General features: G+C 35.4%; 2 protein-coding genes across 2 annotated transcripts; one reads left to right on the top strand and one right to left on the bottom strand.

Annotated features, from left to right (window-relative positions):
• Positions 1-398: 398 nt before the first annotated feature.
• On the top strand, positions 399-4,813 carry LOC109192936 (transcription factor GAMYB-like). Its single transcript, XM_019343649.1, has 4 exons — positions 399-860; positions 1,821-2,177; positions 3,156-4,173; positions 4,257-4,813. Exons 2-4 carry the CDS (start codon positions 1,830-1,832, stop codon positions 4,529-4,531), a joined length of 1,641 nt encoding a protein of 546 aa, XP_019199194.1. The 5' UTR covers positions 399-860; positions 1,821-1,829; the 3' UTR covers positions 4,532-4,813.
• A 2,534-nt stretch (positions 4,814-7,347) lies between these two features.
• On the bottom strand, positions 7,348-12,849 carry LOC109192939 (BTB/POZ and MATH domain-containing protein 4). The gene is made up of 4 exons (XM_019343651.1): positions 12,167-12,849; positions 8,865-9,210; positions 8,440-8,716; positions 7,348-7,906 (listed from the first exon to the last, which is right to left on the bottom strand). The coding sequence occupies exons 1-4, from the start codon at positions 12,586-12,588 to the stop codon at positions 7,719-7,721; spliced, it is 1,233 nt and encodes a 410-aa protein (XP_019199196.1). The 5' UTR covers positions 12,589-12,849; the 3' UTR covers positions 7,348-7,718.
• Positions 12,850-17,482: the final 4,633 nt, after the last annotated feature.

Below are 17,482 nucleotides of genomic sequence, written 5' to 3'. Positions count from 1 at the left end.
GTAGTTTTTTTTTTTTAATACAATGACTATGTTATAATAGGACTCGAATCATTACCTCTCATTTGGAAGAGTCACTTCATATCACTAGATCACAAAGTTATTCACTAAAAATTAGCTAAATTAAAATGATTTATAAGATGAAAAATTTTTTGAGAAAAATATTCGTTTTAATTTACATAATATAATAATTTATAAAACTATGAAAAGTTGAAAGAATCTTTTGAGAGGAATATTCATTGATCACTTGATTAGAGAGTTGAAACTTGTATTTAGTAATTTAAGTAAAGTATCCAAGTTTAATATTGAATTAAATGAAGAGTAGCTAATAATTAATTATGTTTAATAATTAAGCAAAATCTATAAATGAGGTGTTAAGTATCCCTCATCTCTCTCAGTCTCTCCTCTATTTCTTCTCATTTCTCGCCATCTCTCTCCCGTTCTCTTTCATCCGTTTTTCCTTCGCTTTCAGAATTCCATAATCAGCTGGCACCTTCTCTCTCGCGTTCTTAGCACATTAATTGGATCTTGCTCTTCGTTTCTTCTCTCACCTACCGCCATAGCGCTTGATTTTTCTGTTCTTGAAAGTTTGATTTTTTATTTTTTGATGATTGATTTTACGTATCTGCCTTTAATTTTCATTTCACATTCATAGAACTTCGAATTTCGGGTTTTGATTCATGCTTTTATAGGGTGCCGTTTTGATTTTTAGTATTTTATTGGTGAATTTGGATTTTCCGGGTTTAAGCTAGTTTAGGTGTCGTTGGTTCAATTTGACTGGATCTTTGTGAGCTTTTGAGGGACTGGTCTCGGCGGTCACTCGCTCCGAACACCTTCCCCGGCTTTCTTACCTCAGATATCAGGTAAATAAATATCTGATGATTAATCATTATTTCCATAAATGAACAATAGTTCGGTTAAATATAGAATGTTGAGCTCATTATTTCCATGATTCGGCTACGCCTGAAATCGCTGATCATATTACTATTATGAGTTTGCTATGTTTTAATTATGAATATCGTCTTGTTCTTAAGTTCTATATGGATTCTGTTAAATGTATTATAAGTAGCCCTGCCACTACTTCACAATGCTTACTCATATTTATTTCCTGGTTTTAGCATGAGGGTGTTTCGAATATATTAATATGTTTTAAACATTGTGTTTCTGGTTATAATCTGTGTTTTAAGTTGAAATGTGTTGTAATTCTTGTTGTCTTCTTAGTTTGATCATGGTGCATTTCAGATCCCTTAGCTAAAACTGAAGAGCTAAGTTAAGTGTAGGCGTGGTGGCATGTATGTGGTTGAGTTCTCGCTTGTCATGGGGCTGCTTTTCTTTTGTCAGCTGAACCTGTGTGCTTGTATGTCAGTGGTCATGCATTTTTCTTTACCTGCCTTTGTGTGCGGTCTATTCTTTCTTTCGTTCTATTAAGCAGTTTGTGGAGAAGCACATTATTCATTCAGTTATAATTTTGTACAAGTTTGTTCCTTTTTCCTTTGTTAACCGGGGTGTTTGTTAGACGATAGTGGGGGGCTGGGGGCAGAGAGTAGTCATGATGTTTCCAAGTTTATTAGATTCTTACAATTCTCTGTGTGCTTTTTATCTCCAAATTATTGCTGGGTTCACATGTATTGAACAGCTTTCTAATTTCTAAACATGGGTTCATAAATCAGTAAATCACCATACTGTTGATTTTGAAACTGTGTTTTGGTGTTTATTTTTTGGTAGATCAGAGGGGTATTGAGATTGAACTCTTGACCATGGGTCTATGAGACTCTTTCACGTTTGTTGATGTGTTGACCTTCGATTATTATTCTTCATTCCAGGATTCAAGCATGAAAACCGAAATTGAGGACAAAATGACTTCAAAAGGTGGTATAAGTGACGATACTACTGGTGGGGGAAATGCAGGAAGTGTTGGAGGTAAAACGCTGAAGAAAGGTCCCTGGACATCTGCAGAGGATGCAATTTTAGTAGAATATGTAACAAAACATGGAGAGGGGAACTGGAATGCTGTGCAGAAGCATTCTGGGCTTGCTCGCTGTGGAAAAAGTTGTCGTTTGCGATGGGCAAATCACCTGAGACCAGATCTAAAGAAAGGAGCATTCACTCCAGAGGAAGAGAGCCGCATTATAGAACTCCATGCTAAAATGGGAAACAAATGGGCGCGAATGGCTGCTGAGGTGTGTATGATCCCTCATTTGATCTATCCAGTTTCTCCTCTTAGCCACTAATAGTCCTTCCACATGTGTCTTCTGCAGTTGGGAGTTTGTCCAGATTTAAGTCAGAACTATCCAGAAATATTACCTGTTTCTTATATCTAAACATACCAGCCTCAAGAAATTAGGTGAAAATTCAAGATATTTTTTTATAACCCTTTTCCTCTGTGGTCTTGATTGTGTTTGCTGGTATACATATTTATACAAGTAATGAAATAGCTTGCATATATGGAAACTTATGACCATCCAATTACCCCCACTCCCCAACTGCAACCCTAAACCCAAAATGGCAGCCTGAACAGAAAGGAAAAGTAAAGGAATTCAGTATTCTTTTGCTTTCCAGTTCTTGACTAACTAATACTTCATGCAATTCATGGATGTAGAAACACAACCACATCAATTAGTTGGAGAGTGTTGTTTTCTTGCATGATGGAATTCATGATTCATAGCATTACACCTAGGACTGCATATTTATAGTGGCTCATGAATATCTTCTCCCTCCATGCTAATATTTTGCAATTACTATAACCTTAAGTAATTTGTTTCCTATAATTTTGCTGCCGAAAAATTCTGTATATGAATTTATTATTATAACTTATATTTTAACCTTCTGAATAATTCAAGGACGTGACATGTTTTTTTTAGAAAAATTTTTTGTTTTATTGTTTTTTTTTTCTTGCTTCTCTAAACACATAAACTTAGGTTCTTGTAATTATAAAATCCTATTTGTTTCTTAGTCAGAAGGTTTAATTTTCCATCTCTAAAAACAAACTACGATGGGAAACCTTTTTAGGAGAATCTTTCTGCTGATTGGCATGTTCATTTAGGTCTGCTGTACAGAAATTCCCATCATTAATCAAGACTAATTTCATCTGTATATGTAGTTCATGTTTGTGGTTGACTATTACTTAGCCCATCTTGCCATTGTCATCTTCCTTTCAGTTGCCTGGGCGCACAGATAATGAGATAAAGAACTATTGGAATACCAGAATCAAGAGAAGACAGCGTGCTGGCTTGCCAATATATCCTCCAGATATCTGTTTGAAAGCCTTAAATGAGAGCAAACAAAATGAAGATTTCAGCACATTCCCAAATGGGGGAACACACCATCCTGATCTTTTGCAGATCAACAATTTTGAGATCCCAGCTGTGGAATTCAAGAGTTTGGAGGTGAATCAGCAGTTGTATCCACCAGCACTTCTTGATATTCCTCCAAGTAGCTTGCTTGATATTCCTGCAAGTAGCCTGCTGGCACATGGCCTCAATTCTTCTTATGGCAACAGGTCGGTCCTGTCAACCATGCACCCTTCTAAACGTATACGGGGATCAGAGCCCTTGTTCCCTGGTTTAAATGCCAATGCCGGTGATATTCTTCCAGCCTGCAGTCCATATCAGAATGACAGTTCTGTAGAGATTGCAGAATCCTTTGTGTTTTCTTCTGCATACGATCACAGTCTTGCATCTAGTCACCCATCATTCTCGGGTGTAATCTCTGGCAGCCATGCCTCTTTAAATGGCAACTCCTCTTCTTTGGAGCCCACATGGGCAAAGAAGCTGGAGCTCCCTTCACTCCAAAGTCAGATGGGTAGCTGGGGCTCACCTTCCTCCCCTCTTCCTTCTCTAGAGTCTGTTGACACATTGATTCAGTCGCCTCCAACCGAACATAATACTGGATCAGGTAGTCTTTCTCCAAGAAACAGTGGCCTGCTTGATGCTGTACTTTATGAGTCGCAGACTTTGAAGCATACAAAAAGTAATTCATCAGAACAGACCTCTGGTGCTTTCATGATGCCTGGTGACATAATGGATAGTTCATGTCCAGATCTTGATGGCACAGAATTGGAAGCATATGGAGACCCAATCTCTCCTCTAGGTCATTCTGTTGCATCGGTGTTTAGTGAATACACCCCTATCAGTGGAAGTTCATTAGATGAGCCCCAGTCAGTTGAAACAATGCCAGGTGAGGATATTTATTCTTTGTTAAATTCCTAAACCGTGTATTTTCTCATAATGTGAATTTTTGGAATTACTATCATTTTGAAGGAGACGAAGCTAAGCAAGAGGATGCTGGGTCAGTATCAGTACAATGTGATGACAAGAATGATGCATCAAACCACGAGGAGATGTTTTCCAGGCCCGACTTCTTGCTTGATTCAAATTGTTTTGACATGAAGGCAGATCATGGTAAAAACCACTCAATCCTAAAAGATGCATTTGGGGCAGTTCTCTTTGATGATTTTAGCAAGGACTGCAAAAAAATAACGGGCCTAGGGTGTGTACAAGATTCTTGTGCTTGGGATGCCATGTCCACTTTCTAATCGATTTCTTGGGATTGAAAGAAAATTATAGTTTCAAAGTTGCCCAAGAAAGAACATTTTGTTATTGAACGAACATAGGTCGGTCGGTCGGTCTCCCACGCAATTTTTCCCATCAGATGATCCTGCTAATGGCATTGCTACCCATTTTCAGTTGTATTTTGTTTTGAATCAAATTTCCATTCATCTCTGTTGACATTGCTGTGACTCAACCAAAAACATATGCTGTCTCCAACCAGAATAATAGTGTGCTTATTATGGTTGTCTCCCTGAATTTATTATGCATATGTTGTGTGTTTCCCATGTTGCATGTACAATTTCAGGTCTGTGTTTGGTCAGTTCAGTAATCAGATTTGGGCCTTACCATATATACAAAACTGCTTTATGGGTTTGGTAAAGGTGTGTGTTGTCTATATTGGGTTGAGATATATTTCAATTTTTGTCAGATTTTTCCAAGTTTCAGTCTGAAAAGGGTGGAAAATATGTGAGGAAAGATTGAGTGGGTGTCTTTTAGGATCAGATCACATGTCTTTCTTCACTTGGTTGTGTTAGCCCCAGGCCATTTCTGTTTTGAGTTTTTTGCACTTTTAGTCCCACGACTATAGTGGCACTGGCAGAATTGATCCACGACTTTTGGATCTTGCAATTTTAGTCCACGACTATTGATTTTTTTGCAAAAATGGTCCTTCCGGCCATTTTTCTGTCCAAATTTCACCGGAAAAATAAAAAATTCTCTATTTTTAGCCAGGTTAAATTGACATTTTACTTATCTCAAAAAATTAAAAGAAAAAAATTAATATTTGACTACATACAATATTACTGGACTACATACTACTGCCCCAGGCGGCGGAGTACATGTACCACTCCAATGCTGCTGCCGGATAACCCAACTAGCCCGGAGAACGCCACGGCCGCTCCACCGCTTACTGACAGCCCTGCCTGCTCCAGGAACTCCGCCGCCTGGGGCAGTAGTATGTAGCCCAGTAATAATGTATGTAGTCAAATATCAATTTTTTTCTTTTAATTTTTTGAGATAAGTAAAATGTCAATTTTAACCCGGTTAAAAATGGAGAATTTTTTTTTTCCGGTGAAATTTTGACGGAAAAGTGGCCGGAAGGACCATTTTTGCAAAAAAATCAATAGTCGTGGACTAAAATTGCAAGGTTCAAAAGTCGTGGATCAATTCTGCCAGTGCCACTATAGTCGTGGGACTAAAAGTGCAAAAAACTCTTTCTGTTTTGGTCCTCTAAGTATTGTGTGTGTGTGTGTGTGTTTTTTTTTTTTTTTTTTTTTTGGTAAATAGTTGTGAGCTTATTGAGTTAGTGGACTTGACTAGTTGATAACATTAGTGAGCTGATTACATACAAAATGTATTTCTCAAAAAATTGATTTGAATTTTAATATTTTGAAGCAATAAGTTGTTACAAAAAGCTAATTAATCAAACACTCATATTAATTGTTTAATCAAGTTAAACAGCTAATAATGGTCAAATCAATTAAAATTAACTGTAGGCTAACTATTTTATTAAACAGTGACCTTTTTCTTTTCTTTTTCGATCCCTGACTTTGATCATTGAATATAAAAGTTGATTAGTTTTGAAATTTTAATTGTTTAAAATGTGTTACTTTTTATCTTCATCAGATATTAAACACATCGATTGAAAAATATACGGCGTATTAATCATAGATGGATCAACACTTCAATACTTAAACTGACACCATCTGAATATAAATATACGGGAAAAGGGTCAAATAAGTCCTCGAACTTTAGCTTAAAAGTCAATTAGACCCCTAAACTTTTTAAATGTGCAATTACATCCATCAACAATTCATTTAGATTCAATGAAGCCTAAAAACAATTTAATGACCTGCTATTTAATGACCTGCTATCACAGGTCATTAGGGTTCAGGCCACCTTTCGGCAAAAAAATGACCGACCGGCGAAATTTTCGGCAAAAAAAAAAAAGTGACGGGCGACCGACGAATGCTCGCCGCCGGTCACTTTTTTGCCGGAAATTTCACCAGTCACTTTTTTTTTTTGCCGAAAATTTCGCGAAAAGGTGGCCTGAACCCTAATGACCTGTGATAGCAGGTCATTAATTTATTTTTGGGCTTCATTACACTTAAATGAATCGTTGATGAGTGTAATTACACCTTTAAAAAATTTAGGGGCCTAATTAACTTTTAAGTTAAAGTTCGAGGGCCTATTTGACATACAATTTCAATATTAGGTTAGGGTCTATATAACTAATATTTTGAAAGCAACAAATCTATACAGCTTTAGTGCAAAAGCACAAATTATAATTCAACATCATAAAATATTAATTTCAACCGTAATAAAAATGTAAATAGTCAATTTTAATTTTAAATAAATATGATATGTAAATACAGTACATGATTTTCATTTTTCTGTCATCTTCTATATTTTTCATATCTTCAAAAACATAGAGAAGTAAATATACCATTAAAAATTTGTTCTTAATAACGGATAAATTTTAATATCGAGTTTAACTACCACTCAGATGATAACCACAACAGGATGAGAAGTTTTTTTAAAAAAATACTGAAGAAGTTTATAGCATTGCTCTTTAGTCAATTACCCCGACATATATCTCATTGATATATGGGAAGGGAAAAATGCATCACAAAATACCCAAAACAACTACAAACAAACTCAACAAAACCTCCATCATTTACTTCAATCCAACTAAACTCAACATTACAAGGTGTTACCAGACTAGTGTCTGGGATAAATTCATACATTCAAATATATATAATAAAAAAATCGAATAAAATTCTAGCATGTATCAACAGATCAATCAACAAAACTCGTGCATGCTACATCTAGTTACGAACCTCGTTCAACAGCTTAAAAACATAGAATGATATGTATGGTTCAAGACATAATTACAGTATTGGTAGCAGAAATCTCTCTCAGAATAGAAAGCAGTTAACAAGAACAAACAATATCCTTAATTACAGAGGCAGTAGAAGATAAGGTACTAGTGTCAAACTTCCCACCTTGACTACTTAGCCCCAGGCCCAGCTATTTAACACCATCATACATCTGTGCTATTACATACCCCCTTTCACAAAAACTATGAATTCATTCTATGAGACTGTTATCGTGTCCCAAGATTTCTTCTTGACCCATTATACAGAAGAATAACAACTAAGATTCCTATGTAAATCAGGTTCGTTGACGTACCCTTCTTCCGTTGGTATCACCACCATCTGAAAGCTGTGCCCAAACACTCCGCGACTTTGCCCCTCCACTGCTGCAATCATCCTCGCAACCAGCTACTGTCTTCAGAAGTTCTGACTGGAGTGACGGACAGTTCACTTTTAGGTATTCAAAGCCATCTGACTGCATCACAGCTGGCACCAAGATACCAAATATATATCAGCCAGAAGGGCATGTTTAGTTTTTCTAACTTCAATAACAATGCTCCATCTCAAAACAGATTGGAAAATGATAAATGTCACACCAGCCATCATGCACCTAAACCTAACTTATCTTTATCTTATTAACTGTGTTTTACTTCCTGGTAAATCCTCTAGTGAAAATGTTGTGCATGCCAACAGTAACAGAAACCACACTGGAGATGTTGAACAGCTAGCAAAAATTATTAAGGGCATGAATCGTGTGGAGGTAGAGAAATCCTTGTAACTGAGATATGATCAAGAAAGAGTTTTGGGTGCAAACCCTTGCAAAAATAAGGAAACCACAGACATTTTGATTGAGATGATAGAAGCCTCTACAAGATCTTAGGTTTCATGCACACAAAAAATCATATGAACAACAGAATAGGTTATCTTCCTTCCTAGAATATACAATATTACGAAAGTTTTCAAGTAAATAAAGCATTAGAGAATATTGGACAGAATCAAGGAACGCAATTGGCTCATACCAGACAAATTTTCAGCAGCATATCTAAGGCAGACGGCTTTGAGTTCTGTGGCATGATAACTATCAGCAAGAGCAAGAATGTTTGCAACAGTGTTCACAGAGATATCTTTGCAGAGACGAGCTTCACACATCCGCCTGAGTCTTCCCAAATCATAACAATCAGCTGCTGCTAGCAATTTTGCAGTTAATGTATCAGATACAGAAGGAATGGATGAAGGGCTAGATGCTTCCAGGTCATCTTCCATAAGAGCATCTCTATATACAAAGTGCAGCATAGCCTGTGTCACCACATAAAATTACTGTCAACATCTATACAGCAGTTAATGGATAGATAGATAAATCAAAGGCATTTCACAAACCCGCTGCAGGGAAGATGAATCCAATCCCACACAACCAGTAAAAGAAAGTATATGCCCTGTTGCTAACCTTGAAGACCTTGGGTTCCATATCAGTAATTACAATTTCCTGCTTATCACTATCTGCTACATCAAGTAACTGTGAGTGAAAAACTGGAGAACGAGCAGCCAAAACCAATTTATGGGCATAAAATTTGTCTCCAGCCACATTGTAAATAATATCAGAGCCTTCCATATTATTCAAAAGCATGCCAAAATGTGCACCAATGTCAGAATCTGGGACTTGAATTGAAGGCAAGCTTAAACAGTCTATTGTAGAACGTACAACTCCAACAGTACAATTAATTTTCAAACAGTCATCTTTAAGATAATCTGAAGTTTCAAGCGATGTTCGCCTGAAAAAGCGTTTGTATCCCCTACAAATTTCAACATAAAAACAAGTCAACAGCAGTCCTGGGTTGCAGCAGAAGCCACTGGGAAAAAAGGCAAAAATGGTATCAAATAATAAAAATGCCAACTCAAAGTTCCTTAGATCATAACGCTTGCAAAGCAGTGAAGGCAACAGTTTAACACAGTTATTCTTGGTAAAAGAGGCTATAGATACAACAATCTGGTGTGTTCATAGAGAAGGATGGCTCAAATCCGTAGCTCTACTGCTCAAACTCAGTCCATTGCTCCTCTAAAGATCAAATATAAATCATAAATATATTTTTAAAGATTTAACACAGACAATTTAATCCAAAACACCCTCATAAAAATAATAATAAGAGAAGTTAAGGTGAGAGATGCATGAAGTATTGAATACATTTGGATACAAAACTGAGACTGAGATTTCAGTTTGCATTTCCAATTTTCCATTGAACTGAATTACAAATAGGGTTAAAAATGCACTGAAATTAATTTGGTAAGTTTGGTTCATTTGAGTTTCAGTTATTTGGAAGCCACTACCCACGCTTGAATGTTGGCCTCAAAATCAACAAGATGATGAGATTCAGACAATGAGCAATCAAATATCATCAAATAAATGAGGATATAGTAAAGAGAAGAATTGCTCTTAGATAGGCTTCAGAGAAGGAAAGGTTGTCCAGGGAGACAAGAGGCATGGAGGGGGTAATAACAGTAAGCAGGAGTGAAGTACAGAGAGGAGAAGAGAACTAGAAGATGGGGTTGTGAACAGAGGGATCCTCTATAGGCTTTTGTAAATTGATTTATTTTGTTATTTTTCTTTCTTTTTTATATATACAATGTATTCGAGGACACATATACCAGTTCAACACAAACAAAAATACAAAGTACTGATTCTATATAAGTAATACACGTATCTATGTAAGTAAAAAATTCTTTTCAGTTAATTAGTCCTGACAAGGTTTAAGGGAAAGAGGAAGAAATGGTATAGATATGTTTTGGAAATTCCAGGTCTAGACTCTTGAATTGGTCGGGAAGAGCCTAATTCATTCATGCTTGTTTAAACATAGCATACCAAACATCCAGGTCAGGAATGAGCCTAATTCATTCATATACTTGTTTCAATCCTCAACATAGCATAACCAACCAGCAAATGAGCATTAAACTTTGAAGAAAAGGAGCATACTTTATTGCATTATATAAAAGTGGAGCACACACATATATATACTAGTACAAAAAGGCTCCTAAGATTCCCAACCTAGTTACCTAGGAAAAGCCAACAACCCTTCATATTTCTACACATGCTTGTCTGTTTAATTGCCTCACATGTTTTTCAATACTCCACCTCAAGCTGGGGCCACATGTGCCCCAAGCTTGTTACACACTTGACTTAACCTTTGGTGTTCACATTGGCATCTTGAACACAAGTTTGAAGACTTAAACATGAACACTTGAACACGACGTCATGGACACTTAAAGAATTTGGAACTTGAAACACTTTAAACTTTAACTTGCACTTGAAACTTTCAACCATTGTTTCTAGAATTGTATGAAACTTTTATAGGATATTTGTAGAAAGGTCATGAGTAAAACTGGAGAATTTTGTTGAAAAAGGTCGCCAGAGGTGGTCACACCCACCAACATGTGGGCTCTGGCAGTGAGGACAGCAGAGGGAGTCAGCACTATTCACCTATTTCTTTGCCATAAAAGATAAGGTTAGAATGGCTTTAGTTCATGTTGAATTTAGAGAAGAAAAGGAGCAAATTTTATTGCATTGTATAAAAGTGGAGCGCAAACATATGTATAGTTGTATACTAGTACAAAAAGGCACCTAAGATACCCAACTTAGGAAAAGCCAACAACCCTTCATATTTCTATGCATGCTTGTATGTTGAATTTCGTCACATGTTTTTCAACACAAAGGTGCTTTATAATGCTTAAGATGTAGTAGATATTGTGTGATTGTGAACAATGTTTAAATAGGTGAGACACACTGCCCCTAAGTGCATAACTCAGGTTGTCGCCTTCCCAACCTAGGATTAGAGAACTACTTCCTAAGATATACTTGCTATACTAGAATTAGTAAATACTAAATACTTCGCTTTGCAAGTAACAACAGCCCTAGGGTTGCATAAATCACCGCCACATCATTATATGGCAAGGCAATTAGGAATATGAAGGCAAATTCTAGGCCAGGAAAACCAGTTGGGTGCCCAACTAGGCTGGACTCCTCGGTCCTTGTATAACTCCAATTGGCAGTCCACTTGTAGCTACAATAGCTCTCTGGTCCAATCTTAATGCAACTCTAAGAACCTCTCAGATTTTCGACCTGGGCCTGGGCTCAGGCACTGATAGGCCAACCGTTGCGTGTGCAGAGTGGCTGGCCCAATAGACCAGTGGGTACTGCCCCAACATTCACACTATTTAAGTACTTATTGCATTGAAGAAAAAATCATTGATAGAAGACTAGAAGCTGGTTGAATGAGTTTAAAATTTTCTATTCAACAATCAATTGTTTGTTCGAAATCTAAAAAACTAATTAATACACTGACTCAATATAAACCACATCACTAATACTTCATGCAATGAAAATATCAAATTGAAGGTATAAATAAGTTCTTAACAAATTTAGTAATTCCAGCATTGCTTGTTGAATTACTCTACAAGCAAACTCTGAATATAGTACATCTTATATATAGTTGGTAAGGAGATCCATTAATTTTGCATTCCCAAAAAAAAAAAAAAAAAACCTTAATAATTCAGCATAATGAAAGAACAGAACCTACAGAACCAGATACTGATAAAGTCAAGACATGCCATCAGAATCTTTCAATTCCTGAATTCTAATGAACTAAAGTCATCCATCAAATATCTCAACTAGCAACATCATATTGAGCTAAGAAACATGAAAAAATATATATATAATTAAGCAAAAGATTTTTTTTAAAAAAAAAATGAAGAGATTACCACATGCTGCCGCGGTATTTCAACGTGTAGGGGCCGCTCTCGAGGGAGCGATCGAAGTGGCTATGAACCTTGTGTTTTCCCTTGCCACTCTGATCAATCAGAGTGAGCTCGAACAAAGCCCTAACATCCGTCCCTTCACTAGCCAAAGCGATAAAAACAGACACGTACGCGGAATTATCCTCGGGGTTCTTACCGTCCGGGTAAAAGTAGATAGCCCACTGGTGACCACCGACGGAGAAATTGTCACTGGCGATGTGCTTCCCCACCCCCATCCCCTTGGCTAACGAGTACCCCTGGATCACGAAGCGGTGCGAGCCGTTCACCGTCTCCGTCACGGAGCGCGAGCTGGTCTGCAACGCCAGCGGACTGCAGCTGTTGGTCTCCGCAGCGCCGGCGGTGATAATTCTCGGTGGTTCCGCCATTGAGAAGTCCCGACGATGTTAGGGTTTCAAAAGAGTACAGAACATAGAGAGACTTGGGAGAGGGGGAATTGGAAAAACAAAAAAAGGAAGATTGCGGGTATAATTGAAGCAATTATTGTTGTTGAGCTGAAAAAGTTGGATCGAAGACGATGGAAGATTGAGAATTTAGCGATGTCTGAAGTACAGAGAATCTCTATGGAAGGGACGTGGCGTGGAACGGTAGTTGTTGTAGTTAAATATGGATTTGTTTTCCCTTTATAACATTTTCGGGTATTTAAAGTCGCATGTAAAATTGTGAAGGGAACAGCTATCTACCTATCTGTACCCTTGGATCCTGAATCTCTGACGTGTTTTTTCACATGTTTCTGCCAACTGCCTTTCCTAAACTTTTTTTTCAATGATATAATCATAAATGGTTAAAGTAATATAGTGTTTGGTTACCATATTGAAATTAGGGGTTGGCACTTCGGTTCGGTTTAAAGTTAATTTTAATTACATTATTATAATAATATCTATCTATTGTAATCATATATTTTAAATTATTTATTCTCATCTTTTATTTGCATTTTGCAACAATGCTATAATCAATTTGGCATATCAAGAAAATGAAAAAAAATTTAAAATATTCACCGTTGCTGCATTCATTGATCATGTATGTAAAATACTTATTGTGCATTCATTATATATATTATAACTAATATAAATTTACAATTCATTTCATCTTCTATATTCAACATGCTTAGATTAAAGACAAAATCAGCATCAACATTCACAACAAAAACACTTGGTATATATTATGTAGCACTGTTTTAAAAGGTTTATACACAAAGTGACAAACAATTTAACTCAAAGATGAGTATCAATTCAATAAAAAAAAATTTTAAAAAAAAAACATCAACACACACACACACACACAAAATCAAGTACTACACACATTCATACTAATTCCAAAGATATGAACTTGAAAATGAACATGTGCAAAAATGAATGTGAAAAAATTGTTGATGAAACTGGACACGTTGCGGCATTAGTATTCGGACTACATGCAGAGTTATTGCTCTTACTATCGTCTATCAAGTAAACAAGTACGGAGTATGAAAATCAAACAAGATGTATTACTCATGAACCTTCTACAAATATAATAAATATTAATATTTTATTCAATACTTCCACATGAAACATGTAAGGGAAAATATTACCACTGGAAATATCAACATGCTTGCAATATCAAGAGTTCATAGTACAACTAATATCCCAGTCATATATACACAACAAGACAAATTCACTCATTTTTTTGAATGCAAATCCACACCTTCATACACCATAATCTCATTGCATGACGATATCATCAATACTACCACTAGTAACCTAATTGCAACTGACATACTACCAACAAAAAATAAGGTGACAAATAGTGAGGATGAAGATGATGACAATGCTATCCAAAATATAATTAATAAGACTTAGAGAAATTCAAACCAAAAGTAATATTTATTTTGACTATCATTTTTAGACTAAGTATTTAGACTATCAATTTTACAAAGTTAAAAATATTTATTTTAGTGACAATTATAATGAATCTCTTATATTATATTGCATTCATAAACTTTGAATTACCTATTTAAATAAACAAATTTGACATTTAATTACCTACGTATGAACTTATACTATATAATATTGCATTGATGTACTTTGAAATAATTATTTAAATATAAACATTAGACATTAGTCTATTCGTGTAATGCGTGTGTAAAATTAGTTTTAGGGTCCGTTTGAAAAGCAGGAAAATGACTTCTGGAAAATGAATCATTTTCCTTTCTCGTGTTTGGCTGCACAACAGAAAACTGTCTTTGTGTGTTTGACTCATTTTCTAGAAAGGGAAAAGGATCAAATAAGCCCTCAAACATTTGCTAAAGAGTCAATTAGCCCCTCCAACTTTTTAAAGGTACAATTACAGCCATAAACAATGCATTTTGATGCAATGACGCTCAAATGCAGGTAAATGACTGCTATCATAGGTCATTGAAGATCCGGTCATTTTCTAACGTATTTTCAGCGTATTTTCAGACAAAAAAGTGACCGGCGACCGTCGACGGTGACCACAGTGGTCACCGGAGTCTGTGACCGTCGAACGGTCGCCGGTCACTTTTTTGCCTGAAAATACGTTGAAAAATGGACAGATCTTCAATGACCTATGATAGCAGGTCATTTACTTGTATTTAGGCTTCATTGCTTCAAAATGCATTGTTTATGTGTGTAATTGAACCTTTAAAAAGTTAGAAGGGCTAATTGACTTTTTAACAAATGTTTGAGGGCCTATTTGACCATTTTCCCTTATGAAAATGATGTAATTGTATAGTTAAACTTTTTATATAATTAATTATTTTGTTTAAAATATATAAAATTTACAATAATATTATAAATAATAATAATAATATGTATTTTTAAAATCAAATAATATTGTTTATTAATTTTTTTTTAAAAAAAAAAAACAAAACAAAAAAAAAATGACGGAAACCAGAGAGTACAAAATTCTCTGGTTTCCGTCGTTCTCTCTGGTTTTCGGCGGCTGAAAACCAGAGAGCAGTACTTACTCTCTGGTTTCCAGTCAGAAACCAGAGTTTGGTGTCTAGCCGGAAACCAAAGAGCACTGCTCTCTGGTGTCTGGCCAGAAACCAGAGAAGATAGTAGTTGTTGTTGTAGGTTAAAGTAGCCTTCCGGAAAATGACTTCCCCCAAAAAAATGAGAAGTTATTTTCCATAAAGTTGAGCTCATTTTCCATTGTCTATGCCTCATTTTCCTTTGACTTCTCATTTTCCAACCCAGCCAAACACTAGGGGCCCGTTTACTAACAGAAAATTGTTTTATGTTTTATATTCTCTGTTTTTGAAAATTCTCTGTTTTCGAAAACTGAATGAAAACTTGTTTACCTGTACTTATTTCCGAAATTCATTCTCCACTCAAATGTTCAACACTTCCAAAGTGTAATAAGGAATTCAAAAAAAAAAAAAAAAAAAAAAAAGATTCCACTACTTAATGAAAATATCATGTCAATGATATCTTAAACACCCAAAAAAACAACGAATATAGATTCAACCTTACATTAACACTACCAAGTACCAAATCATAACAAAAATAAAAACAAAATCAAAACTTTAAACAAAATGAAAATGAAATCAACGCAAAACACAAGAAAAAGAGCGGAAATAATACCCAGATTTTCAGCATAACTCCAATTCCAAAATTCAAAACCCTAACCCTTATCTGGGAAATACAAACAAAATATGAGAAAAGATAACAGGTTTGACGCTAGGAGGATAGAAACATCGGCTTCCATATTTTCAGCAATCGGTATTTATCCCGGAGTGTCGCCTCTTGTGACCGCGCCTGGTACAGAGAAAGTCGCCTCTTGTAACCGCGTATGGTACAACGAAAGTCGGCGATTTCGAACTACCGTCGCCCACCCACTCTAGGCTCGTCGTCGCCGCGTATGGGTACTGACTCCGAAGGATTAACGATTGAGGGGAGTTGGGTATTGAAGCTGTGTGAGGGTGTTTGTAAATGAGAAATGATATGAAGTGAAGAAGGTGAAGAAGAAAAGTGACGAAGAAAGAAGAAAGAAGAAAAAAGAAGTGGCCAGGAATCGATGCATGTTTTGGTTACTGTTCACCCGTGTTTGGATTGTTCTCAAATCTGAAAACATATTTTTTTCGTGTTTCAGATTTCTTAAGAAATTGAGAACTGTTCTCAAATTTGAAAATTGGAAAATAGCATAGTAAACACGTTTCCAGTTTTCAGTTTTCAAATTTGGAAATTTTCAGTTAGTAAACGCCCCCTAGAAATTCGAAAAATAATTTCCAATCATTTTCCAGGTTTTCAAACACACCCATATATATATATATATATATATATATATATATATATATATATATAAAAGAAGAAAGTTTTACATGTCTTATTTTTAATGGTATTTAATAATTTAATAATACTTTGCAATAAAATGAAAAAATGAGTGTCTGTAAAGTGCAGTGGATAACCTTTGTTATGCAATAAAATGCTATCTTGTATGTTTATTGTGGCAAATTGTTATGTGAACCATAACAAAAAGTACATTTTTAATATATTAAATGAACATTATATGTGTACTGAATGTATATTATACAATATAATGTACATTTAATACACAAATAATGTACATCTCCTCCTAAATACAATGTACATTTTTAATATATTAAAATTATATTTTTTTTATTGAATGTACATTATTTTACATCATACAAAATATAGTCCACACAATAATGATTGATTTATTGTATTGTTGGCCCACTAATTTCATGTGAGCCCATTTGATTTTTTAATATTTGTAATTTTCGGGTAATATGGACATAAAATCCAATCGTTATGCGTTGGATCCGTGTCCAGCATGCTTGCTGGACACGGGTAACAGTGCCGCTAGGCACTGTTATCTCCTTTTTCTTTCTTTTTTTTTTTTTTTTTTTTTTAAAATTTCAGACCGCTTCATTGTAAGAGTATATGTTCATAATTTTATTACTATATGTTAATAACTATACATTCATAACTCCATAACTGTACGTTCATAACTCTATAACTGTACATTCATAACTCCATAACTGTACATTCATAACTCCATAACTGTACATTCATAACTCCATAATTGTACATTCATACTTTTCGAAGCTCTATGTTCACAATTTTAGAGATCTATGTTCATAATTTTATCACTATATGTTCATAATTGTAAGTTCATAATGTTAGAGCTCTTTGTTCATAATTTGATCAATAACTGTACATTCATAATTCCATACTGTAGATTCATAATCTCATAACTGTCGATTCATAACTCCATAACTGTAGATTCATAACTCTATAACTG

This window comes from Ipomoea nil, unplaced genomic scaffold (assembly GCF_001879475.1).
Source record: "Ipomoea nil cultivar Tokyo-kokei standard unplaced genomic scaffold, Asagao_1.1 scaffold1834, whole genome shotgun sequence".
NCBI classification, from domain to species: domain Eukaryota; kingdom Viridiplantae; phylum Streptophyta; class Magnoliopsida; order Solanales; family Convolvulaceae; genus Ipomoea; species Ipomoea nil.
This window is presented reverse-complemented; position numbering and strand designations above follow the sequence as displayed.